Source organism: Anomaloglossus baeobatrachus, chromosome 2 (genome assembly GCF_048569485.1).
Source record: "Anomaloglossus baeobatrachus isolate aAnoBae1 chromosome 2, aAnoBae1.hap1, whole genome shotgun sequence".
Lineage (NCBI taxonomy): Eukaryota > Metazoa > Chordata > Amphibia > Anura > Aromobatidae > Anomaloglossus > Anomaloglossus baeobatrachus.
Window position 1 is genome coordinate 470,614,585 of NC_134354.1, and position 23,309 is coordinate 470,637,893.

General features: G+C 47.5%; 1 protein-coding gene across 1 annotated transcript in view; it reads right to left on the reverse strand.

Moving 5' to 3' along the window:
• Positions 1-23,309, reverse strand: part of LOC142291659 (uncharacterized) — a 1,021,181-nt gene that overhangs the window by 855,205 nt on the left and 142,667 nt on the right. Inside the window, exon 25 of the mRNA XM_075336344.1 lies at positions 22,944-23,156. Coding sequence (XP_075192459.1) covers positions 22,944-23,156 — 213 coding nt within the window. The remainder of the gene's footprint in view (positions 1-22,943; positions 23,157-23,309) is intronic.

Below are 23,309 nucleotides of genomic sequence, written 5' to 3' on the forward strand. Positions count from 1 at the left end.
TTAAGACATCTGTCTTTTACATTTAGAACAGACAAATAGAGCAGATAAACAGAAGAAGCATCCTGTGTATTCCTGTTTCAAACTGAAGCAGAAGGGCCCCATTTATTTATATAGCATCCGTCTCACTTTCGGACACGCACAGAAAAGGGCCCCCATGCAAGAACAGCATATGGAACCCTTGCAGCCCAAAAGTCTAACGAAATGCAAAATTTCTCCTGTTTTGGGGGTAGAAATGTGCCCCATTGCCACTTGGGATCCTGTGCGGTCGCACAGGTTTCTCCAATGATATGTGCGTCCCTGGTCCGCTTGGTTTCTGTTTGTTGTTTATTTTTAGAACAGAAGAAAATATTCTACATACAGGACATTTTACTGAATTCTAAAAATATACATCAATGGAAACTAGACGGACCCCATAAAAGTCAATGGGTCCCCCATGCTTCTATGTTAAACAGTAATACACATGATCTTAATACCATTTATCTGTTTCACTTGACTGTTCTAAATGGAGGAGACAAATGATAAAGATAGTTGTCCGTGTAAACAAAGCCTAAAGGCCACTTTACACGCTACGACATCGCTAGTAATTGCTAGCGATGTCGAGCGCGAAAGCACCCGCCCCCATCGTACATGCGATATCATGTGATCGCTGCCGTAGCAAACATTATCGCTATGGCAGCGTCACACGCACATACCTGCTCTGCGACGTCGCTGTGACTGGCGAACCGCCTCCTTTCTAAGGGGGCGGTTTGTTCAGCGTCACAGCGACGTCACAGCAACGTCACCGAACCGCCGCCCAATAGAAGCGGCACGTAACATCCCACCGGTAAGGTGAGGTTCCTCGTTCTTGCGGTGTCACACATAGCGATGTGTGCTGCCGCAGGAGCGATGAACAACTTCGTACACCGAGCAGCAGCGATATTCGAAAATAGGGGGGCATGTCATCGATGAGCGATTTTGACCGTTTTTGCGACGATTCCAAATCGCTCATAGGTGTCACACGCAAAGACATCGCTAAAGCAACCGGATGTGCATCACAAATTCCGTGACCCCAACGAGATCGCTTGAGCGATGTCACAGCATCTAAAGCGGCCTTAAGAAAGCATTACTACCACATTAGTTTATACAAACAAGGGATGTCTCGTTTCAAGCTCTAAAAAAACAACATTTTTCTCAAGCTATCAGTGGAAAATCATCACGTAATGTTCAGTGACACCACTTAATCTGCACAGAGCAGCCTACAAGTGAATACACCGGCATACAAGCAGTAGTGCAATTCAGTAGTACTTTAGTAATTAAATTGGATTGATCTCTTCCGTCTATGTACATTTTACGTATATTAATATAACATCTGAGTCTATAAACCTTTAAGCTTCACTTATTAATCTTGACCTCTGTGAAAGAAAAGCATAACAAGAAAAGGTTGCTATAGATTCTTAAGACAGAAAATTGAATTGAGAGCTAGAGAATAAGAATTATGGATCATAAAAGATGGCACTTGACTGGGATGTGAGTGCATGGCTTTTCCTCAATTTCTTCTTCTAATTACTTGTTAATACACATGACAACATCGTAAGGTATATTTGTGTATATTTGCATGCTTTCACACAATACAAACCTGATTTATATTTTTCATTAAACAAATCTGAGGCTCACTGCCTTATCTAAGCAAGAACAATATATGGGCCTCTTGCAGTCCAGTAGCTCATCGTAATGCACAATTCTACCTGCTTTGGAGGTGAAAATGGGCTCCTTTACCTCTTGGGCCTCTGTGCGGTTGCACAGGTTGCATTAATGATTAGAGATGAGCGAACCGGTCCCTTTTCGGCTCGAGGTCGGTTCGCCGAACGGAGGTCCCGTTCGAGTTCGGCTCGTCGAACGTTCGACGAACCGAACTCGAACTGCATAGGAAACAATGGCAGGCAATCACAAACACAGAAAAACACCTAGAAAACACCCTCAAAGGTGTCCAAAAGGTGACAAACAACTCACAACACATGGGAAAGTGACAAGGACATATACTCATGCGAAAACAAAAGAGCTGGACAAGGAAAAAGAGGAGGACACACAGATATATGAGTATATGCAAGGAAACATCGATTCCATTATTGTGCAACTTGAGCCCTGCTCATTTTAGGCTTCCAATCTGGATAAATTGCCTGAGCTCGCCACGTACGCCTTGGGGATCTTGTCGTGTCCTGCAGCCAGCGTTCTCTCGGAACCTGTCTTCAGTGCTGCTGGGGGTCTGCTGGCAGATAAGCACACGTGTCTGTCCACTGACAATGTGGACATGGCTCTCAGAGGACTTTTCTTCCCCTGGGTCAGCCAGGGGACGGGAAAGGCACACGTATTTTTGAGAGTGCTTCATGCAAAGCATCTTTTTCTTTTTCAAAAGGGGGGTCAACTGATGCCAGTCAAGTGGGGTGTGTGTGGCCCAATTAGTGGCAATGAGGGAGACTGTGGTTGGAGTCCCCTCGCTGTGTTTCCGAAAAGAACCAAGATGAACAAGTCATGGCTCTCAGAGGACGTTTCTTCCCCTGGGTCAGCCAGGGGACGGGAAAGGCACACGTATTTTTGAGAGTGCTTCATGCAAAGCATCTTTTTCTTTTTCAAAAGGGGGCTCAACCGATGCCAGTCAAGTGGGGTGTGTGTGGCCCAGTTAGTGGCAACGAGGGAGACTGTGGTTGGAGTCCCCTCGCTGTGTTTTACATGCTTTTAGAAGGGCATGACATGGCTTAGAGGTTGACTTTCAGCATCTGGAAACTGTTGGCTACCAAAATGCTGCCTTTCCAACCTTTTTAAGGATTTTCGAGACCTTATGCCCATCGCAGTGCCCCAAGAGCCGATGCCCAGGCGCCACTCCTTCTCCAACAAAGGCGTGCACGCGCTACACCAGCATGTCGCACTAAACATCACTGATTCCTTGAGAAACTCTGTGTGACAGGGTGCTTTTCACCACAGATAATTGGCCCAGTAAGCATGGACAGGGGCGTTACATGTCGCTGACTGGGCAATGGGTTACTGTGGGGAGAGATGGAGAAGGGTCTGCTGTACAAGTCTTGCCGTCCCCACGAGTTGTTTCAATCCTTCTTCTGTATGTAGAAGTTAATACACTGCTTCTGCCTCTTCAACCTCGTGTGGGTCCTCCACCTTGGCGCAAACCCTGTGTGGTCAGGCCACCCTTCCTTGTAACTGCGCACAAGGACTACCACACACCTCCTTACTATGCTGGCAGCAGAGCTCAATGCCATCAGGCGGTCAAAGTTTTTGTTACGGGGGGCTGTCTGATAATAACTTAAAGGAGTATCAGACAGTCAGGGTCCACCGTGCAAAGACTCTGCTGCAGACTATGGCAGAGTGCAATATCTCTGTTAACTCACAGAAGGATATAATAAATAAGTAAAGCAATTCCTCCCTTACTTGGAGGGTGTGTGGAATGATCTCTGTTAATAATCACAGAGACAAAGGCAATGTGTGCGAAATGGCACCTACCTAGGTCCGCTCTTCTATTGGTGCAAAAGAGACGAACAGCAGCGTAAGCCGCACAAAGCTCCTACCTGCATTCGCTCCACTAGTGTGCGAGGACACGAACCACTAGATATGGCACCTGCCTAGGTCCGCTCTTCTAGTGGTGCAAAAGAGACGAACAGCAGCGTAAGCCGCACAAAGCTCCTACCTCTGTTCGCTCCCCTAGTGTGCGAGGATACAAACAACTGCCAGACGCAGTATAAGGAACGTTACCCTAGCGGCAACGTCCACCTACGAGTCGAACCACAAGGCCCAGCCAGACCATGTGCCTCAGGCACCTGCCTATGTCCGCTCCCCTAAGAGGTAAGGATACGGACAGCAGCCGAAGCTGTAAGGTATAAGAACGCTACCCTGCCGGTAGCGCTCACCTAACATAGACAGAGGAATGCCTAGAGGAACGCGCACAGAGCGTCTACTCTTATGCATGAACCAAGAGGACTGAGCGCCATGCGGCGTGTGTCAGGGTCTTATATAGACTCTGTGCCTCATCCAAGATGGAGGACACCAGAGCCAATCCGCTGCCAGAACGACAGGAGTGACATCATGCTGGCCTATCACCGAGCAAGGCATCACAAGCACATGACCAGCGACCAATCGGCATAGAAGGTGTCAGAGACATGTGACCTTGTGTCAGCGATGATGTCACCCGCACATGTGCAATGGCTCCAAGATAGGACTTAGGCGGGCTTTGCACACTACGACATCGCAGCCCGATGCTGCGATGCCGAGTGCGATAGTGCCCGCCCCCGTCGCAGCAGCGATATGTGGTGATAGCTGGCGTAGCGAAAGTTATCGCTACGCCAGCTTCACACACACACTCACCTGCCGTGCGACGTCCCTGTGGCCGGCGACCCGCCTCCTTGTTAAGGGGGCGGGTCGTGCGGCGTCACTGCGACGTCACACGGCAGGCAGCCAATCAGAGCGGAGGGGCGGAGATGAGCAGGATGTAAACATCCTGCCCACCTCCTTCCTTCCGCATATCCTACGGAAGCCGCAGTGAGGCCGGTAGGAGACGTTCCTCGCTCCTGCGACTTCACACACAGCGATGTGTGATGCCGCAGGAGCGAGGAACAACATCGGACCGTCGCGTCAGCGTAATCATGGATTACGCCGACGCTGCACCGATGATACGATTACGACGCTTTTGCGCTCGTTAATCGTATCATCCAGCCTTTACACACTGCGATGTCGCATGCGATGCCGGAAGTGCGTCATTTTCAATTTGACCCCACCGACATCGCACCTGCGATGTCGCAGTGTGCAAAGTGCCCCTTAGTCTCCGGCGCTTGCACATGTGCAGTAGCAAGAAATCTGGACTTAGTCTCCAGCGCTCGCACATGTGCAGTAGCAAGAAATCTGGACTTAGTCTCCAGCGCTCGCACATGTGCAGTAGCAAGAAATCTGGACATAGTCTCCAGTGCTCGCAGCAACCGTAACAGTACCTCCCCCTCAAGGGCCCTCCTCCCGGCGACGCAGGTAATCGGCAACTAAGTCGGGAGCATGGACAGCCTCCTCAGGCTCCCAAGAGCGATGTTCCGGGCCATAACCCTCCCAATCTATCAAGAAGAACCTGCACCCTCTAACCATCTTAGAACCAACTATGGCTCGTACCTCATAGCTAGAGCGAGAGGAATCAGAGGCAGGAGAGTGCACTTCACGAGCGTGAGGTAAAATAGCCAGCTTTAGCAGTGAGACATGGAATTTGTCATGAATCCTAAGATGGACGGGTAACTTCAATTGGTAGACTACAGGATTTACCTGTCGAAGAACCTCATAAGGACCTAGGAAGCGAGGAGCAAATTTGACAGAGCTCACTCTAAGTCTCACGTGTTTTGCAGAGAGCTACACAAAGTCCCCTGTAGAAAAGACAGGAGCCGGGCGACGAAACCGATCGGACACCGTCTTCATACGGTCCTTAGCTGCTTGGATCGACTCTTGAGTCCGATCCCAAACCTCTCTGGCATTAGTTGCCCAGTCGGCCACAAGAGGAGGAGGTGCAGCAGCGGGAAACGGTACCGGTACCCTAGGGTGTTGCCCATTATTGAGTACGAACGGTGTCTGCCCAGTGACCTCAGCCAGCGAATTGTTAAGGGCAAATTCTGCCCAGGGTAGGAGGGAGGACCAGTTATCGTGGTTCTCAGCAACAAAGTGTCGAAGGTATATAATCATAGATTGATTGGTACGCTCAACCAAACCATTGGTCTCCGGATGGTATGCCGAAGAGAGATTCAACTCAATTTGCAGAAGGCTACAAAGATCTCGCCAGAAACGGGAAGTAAATTGCGGGCCTCTATCACAAATGATACGATCTGGCATCCCGTGAAGCCTAAAGACATGCTTGAGGAATAGTTTGGCTAGTACCCTGGAAGATGGGATTCTCGATAACGGTACGAGATGAACCATCCGGGAGAAATGGTCCGTAATGACCCACACAAATCTATGTCCCTGTGAACATGGAAGATCACCCACAAAGTCCATGCCTACCACCTCCCATGGTCTATCTGGCACTGGTAAAGGATGCAAGAGCCCAGCCGGTCTCTGCCGTAATGGACGGTTGCGAGCACACGAGTAGCAGGAACCGACATATCTCTTGAAGTGGCTGGCTAAGTGTGGCCACCAATACCACCTCTCCAGTAACTCTCGTGTCCGCCTAATACCAAAATGCCCACCCACCTTTGAGGTGTGGGCCCATGACAGTATATCATTCTGTCGATCAGGCGGAACAAAGGTCTTGCCCGGTGGGATTTGGTCTAACGTCACAGGGGAGAGCGTATGAAAAACCCTGGAGGGAAGGATAAGACGAGGTTCGTCAATCTCTTCCTGGGTAGAAAGCATAGAGCGAGACAGGGCGTCTGCCTTGTTATTCTTATTCCCAGACAGATAGTTGATGGAGAAGTGAAAGCGGGAGAAAAACAAGGACCAGCGGGCTTGGCGAGGATTCAGACGCTGAGCGGTTTGTAAGTACGTCAGATTCTTATGGTCTGTATAGACCTGGAAAGGATGTTTCGCTCCTTCCAGCAAGTGACGCCACTCCTCCAAGGCTAATCTCAAGGCGAGCAGTTCCCTATCCCCAATGGTATAGTTTCTTTCTGCCGGTGAAAAGGTTTTCGCAAAGAAGAAACACGGCCTTTTTCTACCTGCACCGTTCTTTTGATACAAGACCGCACCAGCACCCACTGAAGAGGCATCAACTTCTAAGAGGAAGGGCTTACTCTCATCGGGTCTTTGAAGAACGGGTGCAGTTGAAAAGTGTCTTTTTACTGCCTCAAAAGCCTGAGATGTCTCAGTAGACCAGGCTTTGGGATTAGCACCTTTCTTAGTCAAGGCCACCAAAGGGGCCACCAAAGTAGAAAAATGGGGTATGAACTGCCTGTAATAATTTATGAATCCTAAGAAGCGTTGCACCGCCTTCAAGGAATGAGGTTCGGACCATTGCAGGACAGCAGAGAGCTTCGCAGGATCCATAGCCAGGCCCTCTTGTGAGATAATGTAACCCAAAAAAGGCAATGAGGACTGCTCGAATACACATTTCTCGAGTTTAGCAAACAATGAGTGCTCCCTTAAACGGGAAAGGACACGAACGACATCCTGACGATGAGTCTCCAGATCAGGAGAAAAAATCAGGATGTCGTCCAGATACACCACTACTGAGGATAACAGTAAATCCCTGAACACATCGTTTACGAAGTCCTGAAATACTGCGGGTGCATTAGATAACCCAAAAGGCATGACGAGGTATTCATAGTGACCGTCTCGGGTGTTAAAAGCGGTCTTCCATTCGTCACCCTTTCGAATTCGTACCAAGTTATACGCACCCCGCAGATCCAACTTCGTAAAAACTTGAGCTCCTCTCAGTCTGTCAAAGAGCTCCGAAATTAAAGGTAATGGGTATTTGTTCTTAATTGTGATTGCGTTGAGACCCCTGTAATCTATGCAGGGACGCAAATCACCCTCTTTCTTCCGAACAAAGAAAAACCCAGCTCCCGTGGGAGAGACAGACTTACGAATGAACCCCTTCTCTAAACTCTCTCTTATATAGGTCGACATGGCCTCCGACTCAGGTATCGACAGGGGGTAAACCCTGCCTTTAGGTGGAACCGAACCTGGGATAAGGTCTATGGCACAGTCATACGGCCTATGGGGTGGAAGAACCTCAGCACCCTGTTTGGAGAACACATCAGCGAAATCCAGATAGGGTGTAGGTATGGGAGAGAGATCAGTAGATGCAACCGCAATGACCTTAGGTGGTAAGGGAAGACACCGGGACTGACATTTCGAACCCCAACTAATAATGCTGTCAGACTCCCAGTCAATGTGAGGAGCATGAGTCCGAAGCCATGGGAGACCCAGAAGGACGTCGTCTATACCCTCAGGCAAAACAAGAAAAGAAATCTCCTCTATGTGACCCTGAGACAGGGAAAGGCGCAAGGGAACTGTCCTCAATGTAATGGGGTCAGACAACATAGTTCCATTAACAACACGGACAGGAATAGGCGCCTCTAACATGATAGAGGGAATATTGTGTCCCTTTACAAATCCTGAGGACACAAAAGTCCCGTCAGCTCCGGAATCCACAAAAGCCATAATAGGCCATGTATTCTCAGATAACGAGAGCTGACCTGGGATACAACACTTAGAGGGTGCAGAAGATGTCTCTAGTAACCCCCCTCTAATGGTTACTAGGCCAGGGAGTTTCCCTGACGACTAGGACACTTGTTGGCATAGTGCCCAGCCTGACGACATACGTAACATATAGGAGGACCAGACTTGCGTAGTCTGGAAGACGTATGACCTAACTCCATAGGAGTGGGAGATGTTTCAGATGCTGAGGAAGATGGTAGTGGACCCTCAACAACTGGAATAGCCCGATGCTTAGGGCGTGAGGAAGAGACCTCGAGTCTACGTTCCCTATGGCGTACGTCGATCCTTGTTGCTACTGTGATCAAGTCCTCCAGAGAAGCAGGGACCTCATGAGTAGCAAGAGCATCCTTGACATAGCCTGCCAACCCTCTCCAGAAGATAGGAATCAACACCTTCTCTGGCCAATCTAGTTCTGCCACCAGAGTTCTAAAAGCAATGGCATAAGAACTAGTGGATAACGAACCCTGAGATAGATCTAAGAGTCTCAGGGCCGCATCATGGGTAACCTGCGGACCCATGAATACCGCCTTAAGAGCATCAAGAAAGTCTTGATGTCTCAGAGTAACCACATCAGAGCGCTCCCATAGGGGAGTCGCCCATTCTAAGGCTTTGTCCTGAAGTAAGGAGATGATAAAGCCTACTCTGGACCTCTCTGTAGAGAAGCGAGAAGAGTTGACCTCTAGGTGTATCTGACACTGACTAATGAAACCACGACATGATCTGGCATCGCCAGAATATCTGTTTGGCAGAGCAAGTCGAGGATCATGTGTAGATGTCACCATGGTCTGAGGTTTATCCTCTATACTCTTGAGCCGTGACTCAAGTACTTGTATGTAACGGTGTAACTGCTGATATTCTGCCCTAACTGCCAGACCCTTGGCTCAGTCCTAATGTTACGGGGGGCTGTCTGATAATAACTTAAAGGAGTATCAGACAGTCAGGGTCCACCGTGCAAAGACTCTGCTGCAGACTATGGCAGAGTGCAATACCTCTGTTAACTCACAGAAGGATATAATAAATAAGTAAAGCAATTCCTCCCTTACTTGGAGGGTGTGTGGAATGATCTCTGTTAATAATCACAGAGACAAAGGCAATGTGTGCGAAATGGCACCTACCTAGGTCCGCTCTTCTATTGGTGCAAAAGAGACGAACAGCAGCGTAAGCCGCACAAAGCTCCTACCTGCGTTCGCTCCACTAGTGTGCGAGGACACGAACCACTAGATATGGCACCTGCCTAGGTCCGCTCTTCTAGTGGTGCAAAAGAGACGAACAGCAGCGTAAGCCGCACAAAGCTCCTACCTCTGTTCGCTCCCCTAGTGTGCGAGGATACGAACAACTGCCAGACGCAGTATAAGGAACGTTACCCTAGCGGCAACGTCCACCTACGAGTCGAACCACAAGGCCCAGCCAGACCATGTGCCTCAGGCACCTGCCTATGTCCGCTCCCCTAAGAGGTAAGGATACGGACAGCAGCCGAAGCTGTAAGGTATAAGAACGCTACCCTGCCGGTAGCGCTCACCTAACATAGACAGAGGAATGCCTAGAGGAACGCGCACAGAGCGTCTACTCTTATGCATGAACCAAGAGGACTGAGCGCCATGCGGCGTGTGTCAGGGTCTTATATAGACTCTGTGCCTCATCCAAGATGGAGGACACCAGAGCCAATCCGCTGCCAGAACGACAGGAGTGACGTCATGCTGGCCTATCACCGAGCAAGGCATCACAAGCACATGACCAGCGACCAATCGGCATAGAAGGTGTCAGAGACATGTGACCTTGTGTCAGCGATGATGTCACCCGCACATGTGCAATGGCTCCAAGATAGGACTTAGTCTCCGGCGCTTGCACATGTGCAGTAGCAAGAAATCTGGACTTAGTCTCCAGCGCTCGCACATGTGCAGTAGCAAGAAATCTGGACTTAGTCTCCAGCGCTCGCACATGTGCAGTAGCAAGAAATCTGGACATAGTCTCCAGTGCTCGCAGCAACCGAAACAGTTTTACTTTGAAATGTATGGGAAATGTGAGTCACACCGCTGAGAAGTTGTGGACGGTTAGCTCTGGAGACCGAGTTTCATCAATGGTTGTCTCCACTCAACCAGCAGCCAGGGAAGGCCGGGTGCGACAATGATGCAAACATGGGTGCGGCCCTTCGCTGTGACAATGTGACACACGTGCCTTGTGTGGTTCACGTGTTGAACCTGGTTGTCCAGCAATTTTTAAAGCACTATCCTGGCCCACATGGCCTTCTGCAGAGAGCACGGTGTAACGCCTTGCTTGATCCACACACTCAGATGGGCTGTAAATGATAGGCTAGAGGGAAGCCACTCACCAAGCAGGACACCTAGAACCCTGAAACCCTTTAACCCCTATACAGGGATTAGGAATTGCACAGGGCCCAAGGTGATTAATACCTGTGGAAGGCTGCAGTTACAGAGAATAGTAGTCAGGCAGGGTCAAAACATTAATTGAGGAACAGGAACAGAATGGGACGGCCAGGACTTAATCAGAAAACAAGCAGAGGTGAAATGCGGATCGGCCAACAAGGTACATAAACAGCAAGCAGGAAAAGTAGTCAGGTAACAAGCACACAAAATCATAAAACTGAACTGGGGGTAAAAGCAGAGTGGTCTGCAGACAGGATGGGCATAAAAAAGGGTGTGGTGTCTTCCCATTGGTTGTAGCTGAATGATGGTATTTCATCTGTGAGATACCCACCAGCTACATTCAGCCAGAGATTCTGCATCTGTCAAGGTAATGCAGCCCAGTGGGTGAGCATAACCTGCGTCCACCTGCGCCGCTGGCATCGACTCCTCTCCCATCATCAGCACTATTCATGAAAGGAACACGTTGTCACCTGGCGACCGGAGTACAAATTGACGGAGCGGACTCCGTTGGTGACTTAACAGCCGTGTGCGGCAATGATGCAAACCTGGCTGCGGGCCATTGTCAGGGCAATGTGACACACGTGCCTTGTATGGCTCACATGTTGAACCTAATTCTCCAGCAATTTTTAAAACACCATCACGGCCTACATGGCCTTGTGCAGCGTGCACGCTCGCTATGTGCTCACTTCCATCGTGCGCACACAGCAGCTCAACAACTTTCGTCGCTACAGAAGTCTTTAGGTCTGGTGGTTAAACGCCTGAAATGCGATGTGCCCACACGCAGGAATTTGAATCTGCACATGTTGCAGCGTTTGTGGCAGCACCGCCGAACCCTGCTGCAATACGTTATGACATATAGCCTGGGCTAACTTGATCCAGAGGTGGTGCAGATCACGCTGCTGGAGTGGTGTCAGATCAAGGACCTATGCACCCTGCTACACAGTTTACAAATGTCGACGAAGATGTTTAGCACTGGCAATGTCATTCTCAGCGTGACAATTCTGGTCATCTACAGGATGGAGCACACTGTAATTATTATTCGGAGTCAGGTGTTGGGACAAGAGGAAGGGGAGGAAGTACAGGAGGAGTCATATGCGGAAGGGATAACAAGATCTACGAGGTCCAGATGGTCAGCGGCACCTATGCGGCAGTCATGGTGAGGGAGAGGGATTAACAAGGGCACATAGTATCAGCAAAAAGTGTTGAGGAAGGTGCAGGAGCCCATGAAGAAATGGAGGACGAACTGGCGATGGGCATGGAAGACTCAGCAGATGAGTGAGAGCTTGCTCACATTTCGGTTGTGCGAGGTTGTGGGGAGAGGGCAGAGGAAGGAGGCACGATTCTCACGTCTCTGCCACCAACACACCAAGGACTTGGTCCTCCTGGATGCGCAAGACACATGAGCGCCTTCTTGCTGCACTACCTACAACATGACCCTCGGATTGTACGAATTCAAAGTAATCCAGAATACTGGGTTGCCACACTGTTAGATCCCCGGTACAAGACAAAATTTGGCAAAATAATTCCTGCCATAGAAATGGACGCACGTATACAGGAGTATCTGCAGAATGTGGTACGCAATCTTAGATCTACTTTTCCACTAAACACCAGTGCTGCACAGAGTGAATCTCAACGCTTTGTCATGGATAGGAGGAAATGGTCTTTTACTTGTCCACATCTGAGAGACCGAGGGCTGGCTGCTGTGCTGAGATGGCATTGAGTACGGTGTCCCTGAAGAGTTGCACTTTTGGTCATATACCAAATGAGTTCAAAAAGGACAGATGCTGGTGGAAAGGGGAACAGGTGTGTTGGAAAGGGGAAAAAGTTTTGGTCCGTGGATTTGGTGGTTAAGCAACAGTAACATTTGCTGAAGAAACACCATCTGTTACAGTGGGACTGGCAGATTTGGATAAAGTGGTATATACTATGTTACCGCTATATAACGAAAATTAATAAGAAAAGAAAGAGAAAGGTATATATCCCCATCAGCAGTCAGTGTCCACCATGCTCCCAGTTGGAAAAGGAGAGGTTGGCAACTGGAAGGTTTGGTGGAGGATACAGAGCTGTGTGGCTATGAAACTAATAGTAGCCTGAACCGAGTTAGACGCCATTCGGATCTGGAGACTGGGAGCCCTGTTAGCGTCACAGGGTCCACATGCCCACCCAGCCCAGGAACTCCCTGTTAACAACACAGGGGCCATTGAGTACGCTGACCGTGTGCGTAGGGGCACACCTGTGGACAGCAGGCGCATCAGCAGCAGCAGGCCTGTTAATGCCACTGGGCTGCACAAGCAGGACTGGTAGGACAGGAGCTGGTCTTAACCATTCTGCGTTACCAACTGTGGTGGTGGCCTGCATCGACACCCTATCCTTGCCTACCTTTGGCCTAAAGCCGCAATGGGTTCAACACATGGAGGTGTGCTCTTTCGGAGCATAATAGAAGACTGCGCACCTCCTTGTTGGCTCCAGCCCCTTTTATAACCTGGGTCCGCCCCAAACCAGGGTGAACCACAATGCACCTCCTGGAGACAAAAGTAGAGTGACACGTCATGAGTGGCATAACTAGCGTCCTATTTGGAAACGCAACTTCAATGATGACCTCATGGCTGACATGACCCAAACACCTCACCAGTCATCGTCTGACCATCAATAATGCGGTGAGAAGTCATAGGGGTGGGCCTCTGCAAGCCATTTGGGAGGACACCTGATGCCCTGTGGTCTATATGGGACCCCCACATCAGGGGCAGGGCCAAAGAGTTTATTACCGGACATAGTCTCTGATGCAGTAAGTGCCTGAGCATGCTCAGTAGCATGAAATACAGTCTCTGAAAAAAGACTATCAGCTTTAGCATGGTGTCTAGGCACAAAACAGGACTTAGACCCGGCACGGAATGCAAGCACCTGTGCAAAGAGGCTTTTCACACTTAGTGTGGGAGCATGCGCTGTATCCCGAAATGAAGACTTAGCGTGAGGAATGGCACAGTCAGGCTGAGCATACTCACTAGGCGAAACACTGTAATTAGGCTGCAGCTGGGGTAAATCGGCACACGCATGCGCACTAGCTGCCTCTCCACACTTAGACGTGGAGGGGAAATTGCTCTTGGAGATGCTGTCTATGAACAGAAGGAAAAGCTAAAGGAAGCCTGACTTTCTATCCCTCCGAATTATCAAATGCAGCAATGAATTCCCTGAGTTTGCTATAACATTATCGTAGCAAAATGTGCATGAGGGTGTCATGTAGAGGTGCTATAAATAGCTTGGCACCAGTGGGGCACTAATGGAATACAACAGCCAGTTCTATGATGCCACTAAATGGCAGTATTTTTTGCTATCATTATAGCTTATTAAAAACAGAGCAGGAGGGTGTCCTGCACAGGTGCTAGAAATAGCTTGGCACCAGTGGGGCACTAATGGAGTACAACAGCCACTTCTTGTATGCCACTAGGTACACTGACTGTTTGCTAGTATAATGGCTTAGTTAAAAAAAGTTGGAGTGTGCAATGCAGGCAGAGGTGCTGCAAATATCTTTACAATAGTGTGAATAGACAAAAGTACAATAGCCACGTTTAGGATGCCACTAGGTACACTGACTGTTTGCTAGTATAATGGCTTAGTTAAAAAAAGTTGGAGTGTGCAATGCAGGCAGACGTGCTGCAAATATCTTTGCACTAGTTTGACTACACAAAAGTACAATAGCCACGTTTAGGATGCCACTAGGTACACTGACTGTTTGCTAGTATAATGGCTTAGTTAAAAAGAGTTTGAGTGTGCAATGCAGGCAGAGGTGCTACAAATATCTTTACAATAGTGTGAATAGACAAAAGTACAATAGCCACGTTTAGGATGCCACTAGGTACACTGACTGTTTGCTAGTATAATGGCTTAGTTAAAAAAAGTTGGCGTGTGCAATGCAGGCAGAAGTGCTGCAAATATCTTTCCACTAGTGTGACTACACAAAAGTACAATAGCCACATTTAGGATGCCACTAGGTACACTGACTGTTTGCTAGCATAATGGCTTAGTTAAAAAGAGTTGGAGTGTGCAATGCAGGCAGACGTGCTGCAAATATCTTTGCACTACTGTGACTACACAAAAGTCCAATAGCCACGTTTAGGATGCCACTAGGTACACTGACTGTTTGCTAGCATAATGGCTTAGTTAAAAAGAGTTGGAGTGTGCAGAGGACAGGAGGGTACAGTGCCAGGATTGTGGGGCTCTGGGTAGAGGAATGGAAGCCTGCCTTTCTATTCCCTCCTAATGGTGAAATGCAGCGACGAAATCCCTGACCTTGGCTACACAGACGCTGTCGCTGTTTTCAGGACCTGTCACCTATGGCTCTGACCCTACCGGTTTGAGCCCTTAAAAGGACTGATAGAAAGTGCTCTCCCTAAGCTGTCTAACGCTGTGTATGGAGCGCATACAGCTGTATCGGCGATAGGACTCAGGAGGACGGAGCTGCGACAGTGATGTCTGACACCAAAGATGCAGAAGAGATAATGGCGTCCTGGAGGAAAATGTCCGGTTTTATAATGCAGGGACATGTGACATGGACATCCTATCACACATGCCGTTGCTTTTCTGGCTAAAAGTCCACTTAGCTGTGTGTGTGTCTGGGATTGGCTGACATGCTGGCCCGCCCCACTACACGCGCGCGCTTAGGGAAGGAAGACAAGGAAAAAAAAAAAAAAATGGCGAGCAGTGATCTGAAGGCGCTGTTCACGCACACTATACACTGAAATGTCATAATAGTGTGATTCACAGAGCGACTTACACTATAAGGCTGTGTGCACACGATGCATTTTTTACCGCGGAAACGCTGCGTTTTGAACCGCAGCGTTTCAGTGGCAAATTGCATGCGTTCAGCTTTCCCAGCAAAGTGTATGGGAAAGCTGAAAAATCAGTGCACACGCTGCGTTTCTTTCCGCAGCGTTTTGGATGCCAAAAATCGGTGCGGAAAGAAAAGCAGCATGTCACTTCTTTTGTGCGTTGTGGCTGCGTTCTCTCCCCCATTGAAATCAATGATGTGGGGTCAGAACGCAGCTACACCGCATGGACCTGCTTTTTTGTTGCGGTCCGCGGCCTTTGTCGGCACGCCAGAACGCAGGCATTTACCTGGAAGTGAGGTCAAGAGGCTTCCTGTTGACCTCACTTCCTGGCAAAGCCCCCGGTGTCGCCAAAGTGCCCGCCCTGACCCCCGACCCCCCTCCCGAAAATCCAACATGGCCGCGCGCACAGTAGCGCACCGGCCGCCCTGCTCCTATGATTTCTGTCGCATGTGCAATAACACATGCGACAGAAAACTGTTCCCCAGGCCCTGCCCGTTCACCCCCTATTCCCCCCGGTGTCATACATACCTGTCCGGTCGCAGCGCTGATCCCCCGCGGCCCCCTCCTCCTTCAGTGCACGCTGGCCGGTCACATGAGCAGAGCAGCTGACAGCCAGCACAGTGTTCAGAGAGCTGTGCTGGCTGCTCGCACTCTGCAGCTGTGACCCGGGGAGAGTGGGTGCAGATTTTTGGCACCCACTCTCCTCAAATGGAGGGTCTGCCCTCCTAGAAAATGGGGGATACGTTTCCTGAACGTGCCCCCATATTCTAGAAGGTCCAGAGGCGACGTGGGACATCCATATGGATTTCTGCGGACCCATTTTTTTTTATTAAATTGGAGAACAAGGGAATGATTTGGGGAGTGTTTTTTCTAATAAAACATTTTTTGTTGTCTTTTTTTGCTTTTGTTTACTGTCAATTAGTTATGTCGGGTGTCTGATAGACGCCGTGACATCACTAATTGCTGGGCTTGATGCCAGGTGACATTACACATCTGGTATCAACCCCATTTATTACCCCGTTAGCCAACGCACCAGGGCGCGGGATGAGTTGGGGCGAAGCGCCAGGATTGGCGCATCTAATGGATGCGCCACTTCTGGGGCGGCTGCGGCCTGCTATTTTTAGGCTGGGAAGAGTCCAATAACCATGGCTCTTCCCACCCTGAGAATACCAGACCCCAGCTGTCAGCTTCACCTTGGCTGGTGATCTAATTTGGGGGGACCCCACGTTATTTTTTTTTTTATTCTTTATTTATAAATAAAAAAAAAAACATGGGGAGCCCTCCAAATTGATCACCAGCCAAGATGAAGCTGCCAGCTGTGGTTTGCAGGCTACAGCTGTCTGCTTTACCCTGACTGGCTATCAAAAATAGGGGGGACCCCACGCCATTTTTTTCATTTTTTTATTTTTTTTTTTTTATTGGATAAATACTAAGCTAGGCACCCTTTAGTGCCACATGAAAGGTACTAAAGGTGCTAGCTTAGAATATGCAGGCGGGGGTAGGACGTTCTATATATTTGACATCCCTTCATCCATTGACGCTTTTTAGGCTGTGTGTCCACAATCAGGGTTTGCAGCGTTATGGGCGCTGAGTGTTTTCCCTGCGTCCATAACGCTGCGTTGTGCAGTAGAAGCACAGTGGAAGGATTTTTGGAGATCCCATGCCCACTGTGCTTATTTTCTCCGCAGCATAAACTGACCGGTAGCGTGGCTTCCCGAGCCTCAGCATGTCAATTTATGCTGCGGAGACGAGAGTGTTCTCTGCAGGTAGCATAGAGCTCCACAGCAGCCTGAACCCAAATCGTGGGCATGGGCAGCTGCAGGAAGGCTGACACTGTACTAGACGCCGTGTCGCTGGATCATGGCCACATAGCCTTAGGCCCCTTTCACACGTCAGTGATTCTGGTACGTTTGTGCTTTTTTTTAAACGTACCAGGATCACTGACATACGCAGACCCATTATAATGAATGGGTCTGCTCACACGTCAGTGATTTTTCACTGCACGTGTCTCCATGCGGCGTACCCGCGTGTGCGTGATTGCCGCACGGAGACATGTCCATTTTTTTCTGGCATCACTGATGTCCCACGGACCACGCAGTGGTGTGATCCGTGAAACACGTGCCAGAAAAAAACGTGCTTTTAAAATAAAAAACATTTTAACTCACCCGGCGTCCAGCGATGTCCTCTGCAGCCCGTGCAGCCTGCTGCTTCTGAGCCGGCTCATTATTGTCGCGCATATTCATGATGCACGACACAGCCGACCCGGAAGCAGCTGCTGCGGGGGTCAGCGCCGGCCGGATGCTGCACCGCGGGAGCGATCAGCACCATGGAGAGCGGGAGCGGGTGCATGTGAGTTAATTTCTAAGTGCAATCACGGGCCACGGAGAACGGAGCCCGGATTGCACTTAGACAACCCACGTGTGCCGTGATTCACGGCACACGGAGGGACATGTGCGTGTTTTACACGCCAGTGAAAAACGTCAGTGTTTTTCACTGACGTGTGAAGCGGGCCTAAAAGTGAGAATATTGTTGCTACAGCAACATTTTGGGTGAAGTAGCTGTGGATTCAAAATGCTTAATATACTCCTGAATAAAATCCTTGATGGGTGCAGATTCCAAAATGGGGTCACTTGTGGGGGTTTTCTGACGTATAGGTACCTAAGGGGCTTGGTGCGCGAAGTTTATTTCAACTTTTCCAAAATTCAAATGGTGCTCCTTCCATTCCAAGCCCTCCCATTTATCCAAACAGAATGTGGAGAAGGAAATGACATCACAGGTTTTTTTTTCCAAAGGTCTGTGTTCAACCAACTTTATTATCACTGACAAGTCTTAAAAAACGCACCTAAAAAAACGCATGAAAAACGCATGAAAAACGCATGAAAAACGCATGAAAAACGCATGCGTTTTCGATGCGTTGTTTCTCAAAAAGCATTGTTTACAATTCTCCCCTCTGCCAGAGGGTGCGTTTTTTTCCGCGCGGAAAAAAAAGCAACGTGTGCACATACCCTTACAGCGGAAACCAAGCTAGGAATTAGCTGGTTTTTTGCTGCTAGAACCGTTCTCGAACGTTTCTAGAACTATCGAGCTTTTGCAAAAAGCTCGAGTTCTAGTTCGATCTAGAACAGGCCCCAAAATCACTCGAGCCTAGAACTGGAGAACCTCGAACCGCGAACCGCGCTCAACTCTATTAATGATATGTCCGTCACTGCAACTGTGCATTTGACCGAGAACATATGCGATCTTTGCAATTAGGAAAAGACTGAACCCATGCGGAAGGTGCATAGTAGTGAACCTTATTGTGTGTTTTTCATGGGTTTACCTCAAGAACAAGCACAAGAAAGGAAAGGCGGTACATGTAAAGCACTGCTAAGAAGAGAAGCACAATTCATTCTCCAAACGGAGGCTTCAGGACCAATTGGTCATAAAGTGGTTTTCCCACAAACAAAGTTAATTTTAAAATTTATTTTAATCAATAGATCTTGAAATAATAATAATTTCCACAATTGGATTTGTTTAAAAACTATGTCCCTGTGCTGCTGAGATCTTATAAATGTGGCCCTGTACTGTGTAATGGCCGTGTCTGACTGTACAGGAACATGGTCTGATCATACCACAGCTCCTGGACAAGGGAGGACGCAAAAAAGTATAGAAACATTACATCACGGGATCAGAGATGATTCTTTCTGTGTGGTAAAACATTTCACTTCCTGTTTAGAAAAAATATTTTACTTAAAAAAAAGAATAATTTGCGATCCCATGTTGTAAAGTTTGTATACTTTTTTACTTCATCCCTTGTCCATAAGATGTGGTATGATCAGACCATGTCCCTGTACAGTCAGACACAGCCATTACACAGTACATAGCAGGGGCACATATTGAAGATTATCTCAGCACAGGAACACATTCTTAAACACATCCAATTGTGGAAATTATTATTATTTCAAGATCTATTGGTTAAAATTAACTTTGTTCATGGGAATACCCCTTTAATGACCACAATGATTTCAGTCCATTTTGTTGATCGTTTTAATGCATAAAATACGTTTTTATATTTCATTGTGGGTAAAGAAGTAAATACGCCCATGTTTTATAAAGTATTTTTATTAATGTATTTTGCGATTAATTAAAGTTGAACTAGTGAGATTAAAGAAAAGTGGTGTGGCATCTGATGTCATAAAATGGAAGAACAGTGACAAACACATAAAACAGCTGTAGCAGCTATCTCTATGCTACCTTTTGACCGTGATTATTCATATTGCAAATATAATTCATTGTCATAAAGAACGCTTTATACAGTGCTCATGTTGCTGCTGAGCACAACATTGTCTAACAGTATGTCTTCTCAATGAATGCTTGGAATGGTTGCTAAAGTGCAGTACGGCGCCAGCGTTAGCAATGGATGGATTGTGGTAATGTACAATAGTGCAGATTTTTAACCTTTTTTTTTTGTAAATCAAATTTATTCATTTGAAAAAGGTATCTCCAAATCATGAAACATGTATGAACATCTATGAACAATTAACAAGGAGAGAAACAGTACTCCCATTATTATATAAAAATCTCAACAGATGTCTCTATTACTCACACTGAATATCCATATCCAAATATGAGATAACTTCCACATAAAGTTTCGTGCTAAATTTGCAGTGCTTTAAACAAAAAACACAGTATTAGGACTGCGACACACATCCGTGCCGCCGGCACGTGTTTGTCATTTTTTACACGTACCGGCGGCACGGAGACATGTTAACCAATGCTACCCTATTGTAGCAGGCACACACACGAAAAACCACACGGAACGTGTGTCCAAGTGCGTTTGTACGTGTGTGCGTTTTTCAAAGCGCTGACATGTCAGTGTTTCCTCCAGCAGCACGGGTGTCACACGGCCCGCACCCATACCACACGGGTGTAGTGTGGATGCAGTCCCGTGTGACACGCGCCGGAGAAAACACACGTGTCAGTGAAAAAAAACCAAAACATTAACTCACCTTCTCCAGCCCTCCTGTCTCTGCCACTGCTGCCTCTTGCTGCCGACCGCTGCTCATTATTCTCATTTAATATTCACTTCACTGCCTGGCAGCAGCAGGGAAACGGGAGGGCTGGAGACCGAGGATCAGCACCACGGACAGCAGCGCGGACAGCAGGAAGGACCAGGTGAGTATGTAAATTACTGGTTCTACGTGTGCTATCGCGGATAGCACACGTAGAACACACGTGGCCCGCACGTACCAGAGACACGTACTTGCACGCAACAAGCAGGGGAAATACGTGTCTCTCGGCACGTGCGTGAATTTCACGTGAGTGTGGCAGAGGCCTTAGACAAATAGAAAAAGCAAAAAAAAAAAAAAGGGAAGAGGAGGAAAAGAAAAACGAAAGGGAAAGTGTACATAGAGAGATAAAGGGAGAAGAAAAAAAGAGAAAGAAGTAGAGTCTCATCCGGATGACCACCCCAATCCAAGACAGCACAAGACCTTCTGAAAAAGAGTTCTTCTGACAAGAGGAGAGTTTAGCTATCCGACCTCTATGAGTTCAGTCATTCTGCCATGTCCGGGGAGTCCCGGAACATAATCCAGGGCGACCACTTATCAAATACCTTGACAGTCCTACCAGAGGTCTGGCCTATCAAATCTTCCACCCTGAATATGTTGTTAACTTCCAACACCAGTTCAGCACGTGACAGATACTTCTCCTGTCTCCAGTATCTCGGGATCAGCCTCCTAGCCATGGACAATATATGTCTAAGTAAGCCCTTCTTGTACCTGGAGACAGAGAACTGCCCTAGGGAGCTTCATTGCCAGCTCTGTTGTCAGCGCCACAGGAAATACAGATAGTTTGTTGGCTAGATTAATGTCTCCATCCCAAAAACATTTTATTGGTGGACATGACCACCACACGTGCCCTTCGATTTTTAACCTTTTAAATACATGTTCAAAATAAAACTGGGCACTCTTTAAGTTGAATTCAAAGAAAGTGAATTCATAAAAGCAATTCACAGTGAAAACATAACGTTTCAGCCTATTCATAGACCTTTCTGAGGGCAAAAATGAAATAGACATTTAGGAAAATGTCAAATATTAGTCCAAAAAGGAAATAAACATATAATCAAAACAAAAACATACAGTAGGTCGCCATTATTTAAAATCATCTAAATATCAGTATAAGTATATGAGTATGAGAATATGAGTAAAACTAGAGACCTTGAGCTCAGATAGATATCAGAAAAAAGGAGGGAAAAATGAGCTGAATATAACCAAAGTGCCTGTAGAAAGATAAAACTACTCATGTGCATATAAGGAAAAAATATACTGATAGCGCAAAAAAGTTACAAATGTTGAAGGAATCCCCAAAATATACCAGATTGCCATAAGGAGAATGTACAGGTAAGTATAAAGCTATATAGGCTCCAAAAAAGAACAGGCCCCAGGAATAGTGAAAAATAACAGAGAGTTACAGGTAGGTTTACCCTTCTACAGGCACTTTGATTATATTCAGGTCATTTTTACCTGTTCTCTTCTAACATCTGTCTCTAGTTTTCAGGGTATACTCATATGTTTATTTTGAATAATGGTGACTTATAATTTGTTTTGAACGTGAATTAGATATTTTCTTATATGTCCTCTGACTATATAATTTTTGCTCTTTGAATCGACCAAAACGTTATGTTTTCAATATGGATTGTGCTTATGAATACATTTTCTTGGATTTCAACTTGAGTGCCAAGGTCTTCTGTATTCGATTGCTACGGGCTGGGCACCTAAATGTGCACCACTATTCAGGAGTGCCATGTTCTGTCATCACAAAAGAATATTAGGACCTGGAACTAAAATGCTTTGGAAAAAAATAATTGAGTAGATGCCTTTCTAAGGCGGGCTTTGCACACTACGACATCGCAGGTACGATATCGGTGGGGTCAAATCGAAAGTGACGCACATCCGGCGTCGCAGTCGATATCGTAGTGTGTAAATCCTGTTTGATATGATTAACGAGCGCAAAAGCATCGTTATCGTATCATCGGTGTAGGGTCCGACATTTCCATTATTTGGCAGCAGCCACAGGTACGATGTTGTGCCTAGTTCCTGCGGCAGCACACATCGCTGTGTGAGAAGCCGCAGGAGCGAGGAACAACTCCTACCTGCGTCACCGCGTCTCAAGCCGCCTTTGCGAAAGGAAGGAGGGGGTGGGATGTTTACGTCCCGCTCATCTCCGCTCCTCCGCTTCTATTGGCCGCCTGCCGTGTGATGTCGTTGTGACGCCACACGACCTGCCCCCTTAGGAAGGAGGCGGTTCGCCGGCCAGAGCGACATTGCAGGGCAGGTGAGTGCATGTGAAACTGCCGTAGCAATAATGTTCGCTACGGCAGCAATCACAAGATATCGCACCTGCGACGGGGCGGGGACTATCACTGCAGCGTCGGTAACACATTGTTATTGATGTCGCAGTGTGCAAAGCCCGCATTAGAGCCTCCTCACACCTCGGAGACACATAAAGAATACAATATTTTCATGTAGTAGCAACATACTTTAACAGACTGTCTTTGAAATGAATGAATTAATGCAGGGAACATTACCTTGGTGACGCTTTCAGCTTCCTGCTGTATCCTGGGACCTAGACGTTGCTTGGCAAGTGACACCTTGGTTTTCATATTGTTCCAACGAGCTGGCATTGTCCTATAAAGAACATCACTCTCTGCTGGGAGAGACACCTGATGCTTTCCTAAAAGTGTGACCGTCTTCTCCAACACAGTGAACTGCACCTCCATTTCCACTTGCTTAGAAGAAACCTTATTTAGTAAGACATGGTATGCAAGCATTAAACATACAAAAACGTAAACAACTTGATATAAAATATGTAAATGTTTGTCTAGCAAAAGTAATGAAGAAATTGAAGCTAAAAAAAAGTAAAAACATGCTTCGTTTGCCTTTTTTTTGTCTTG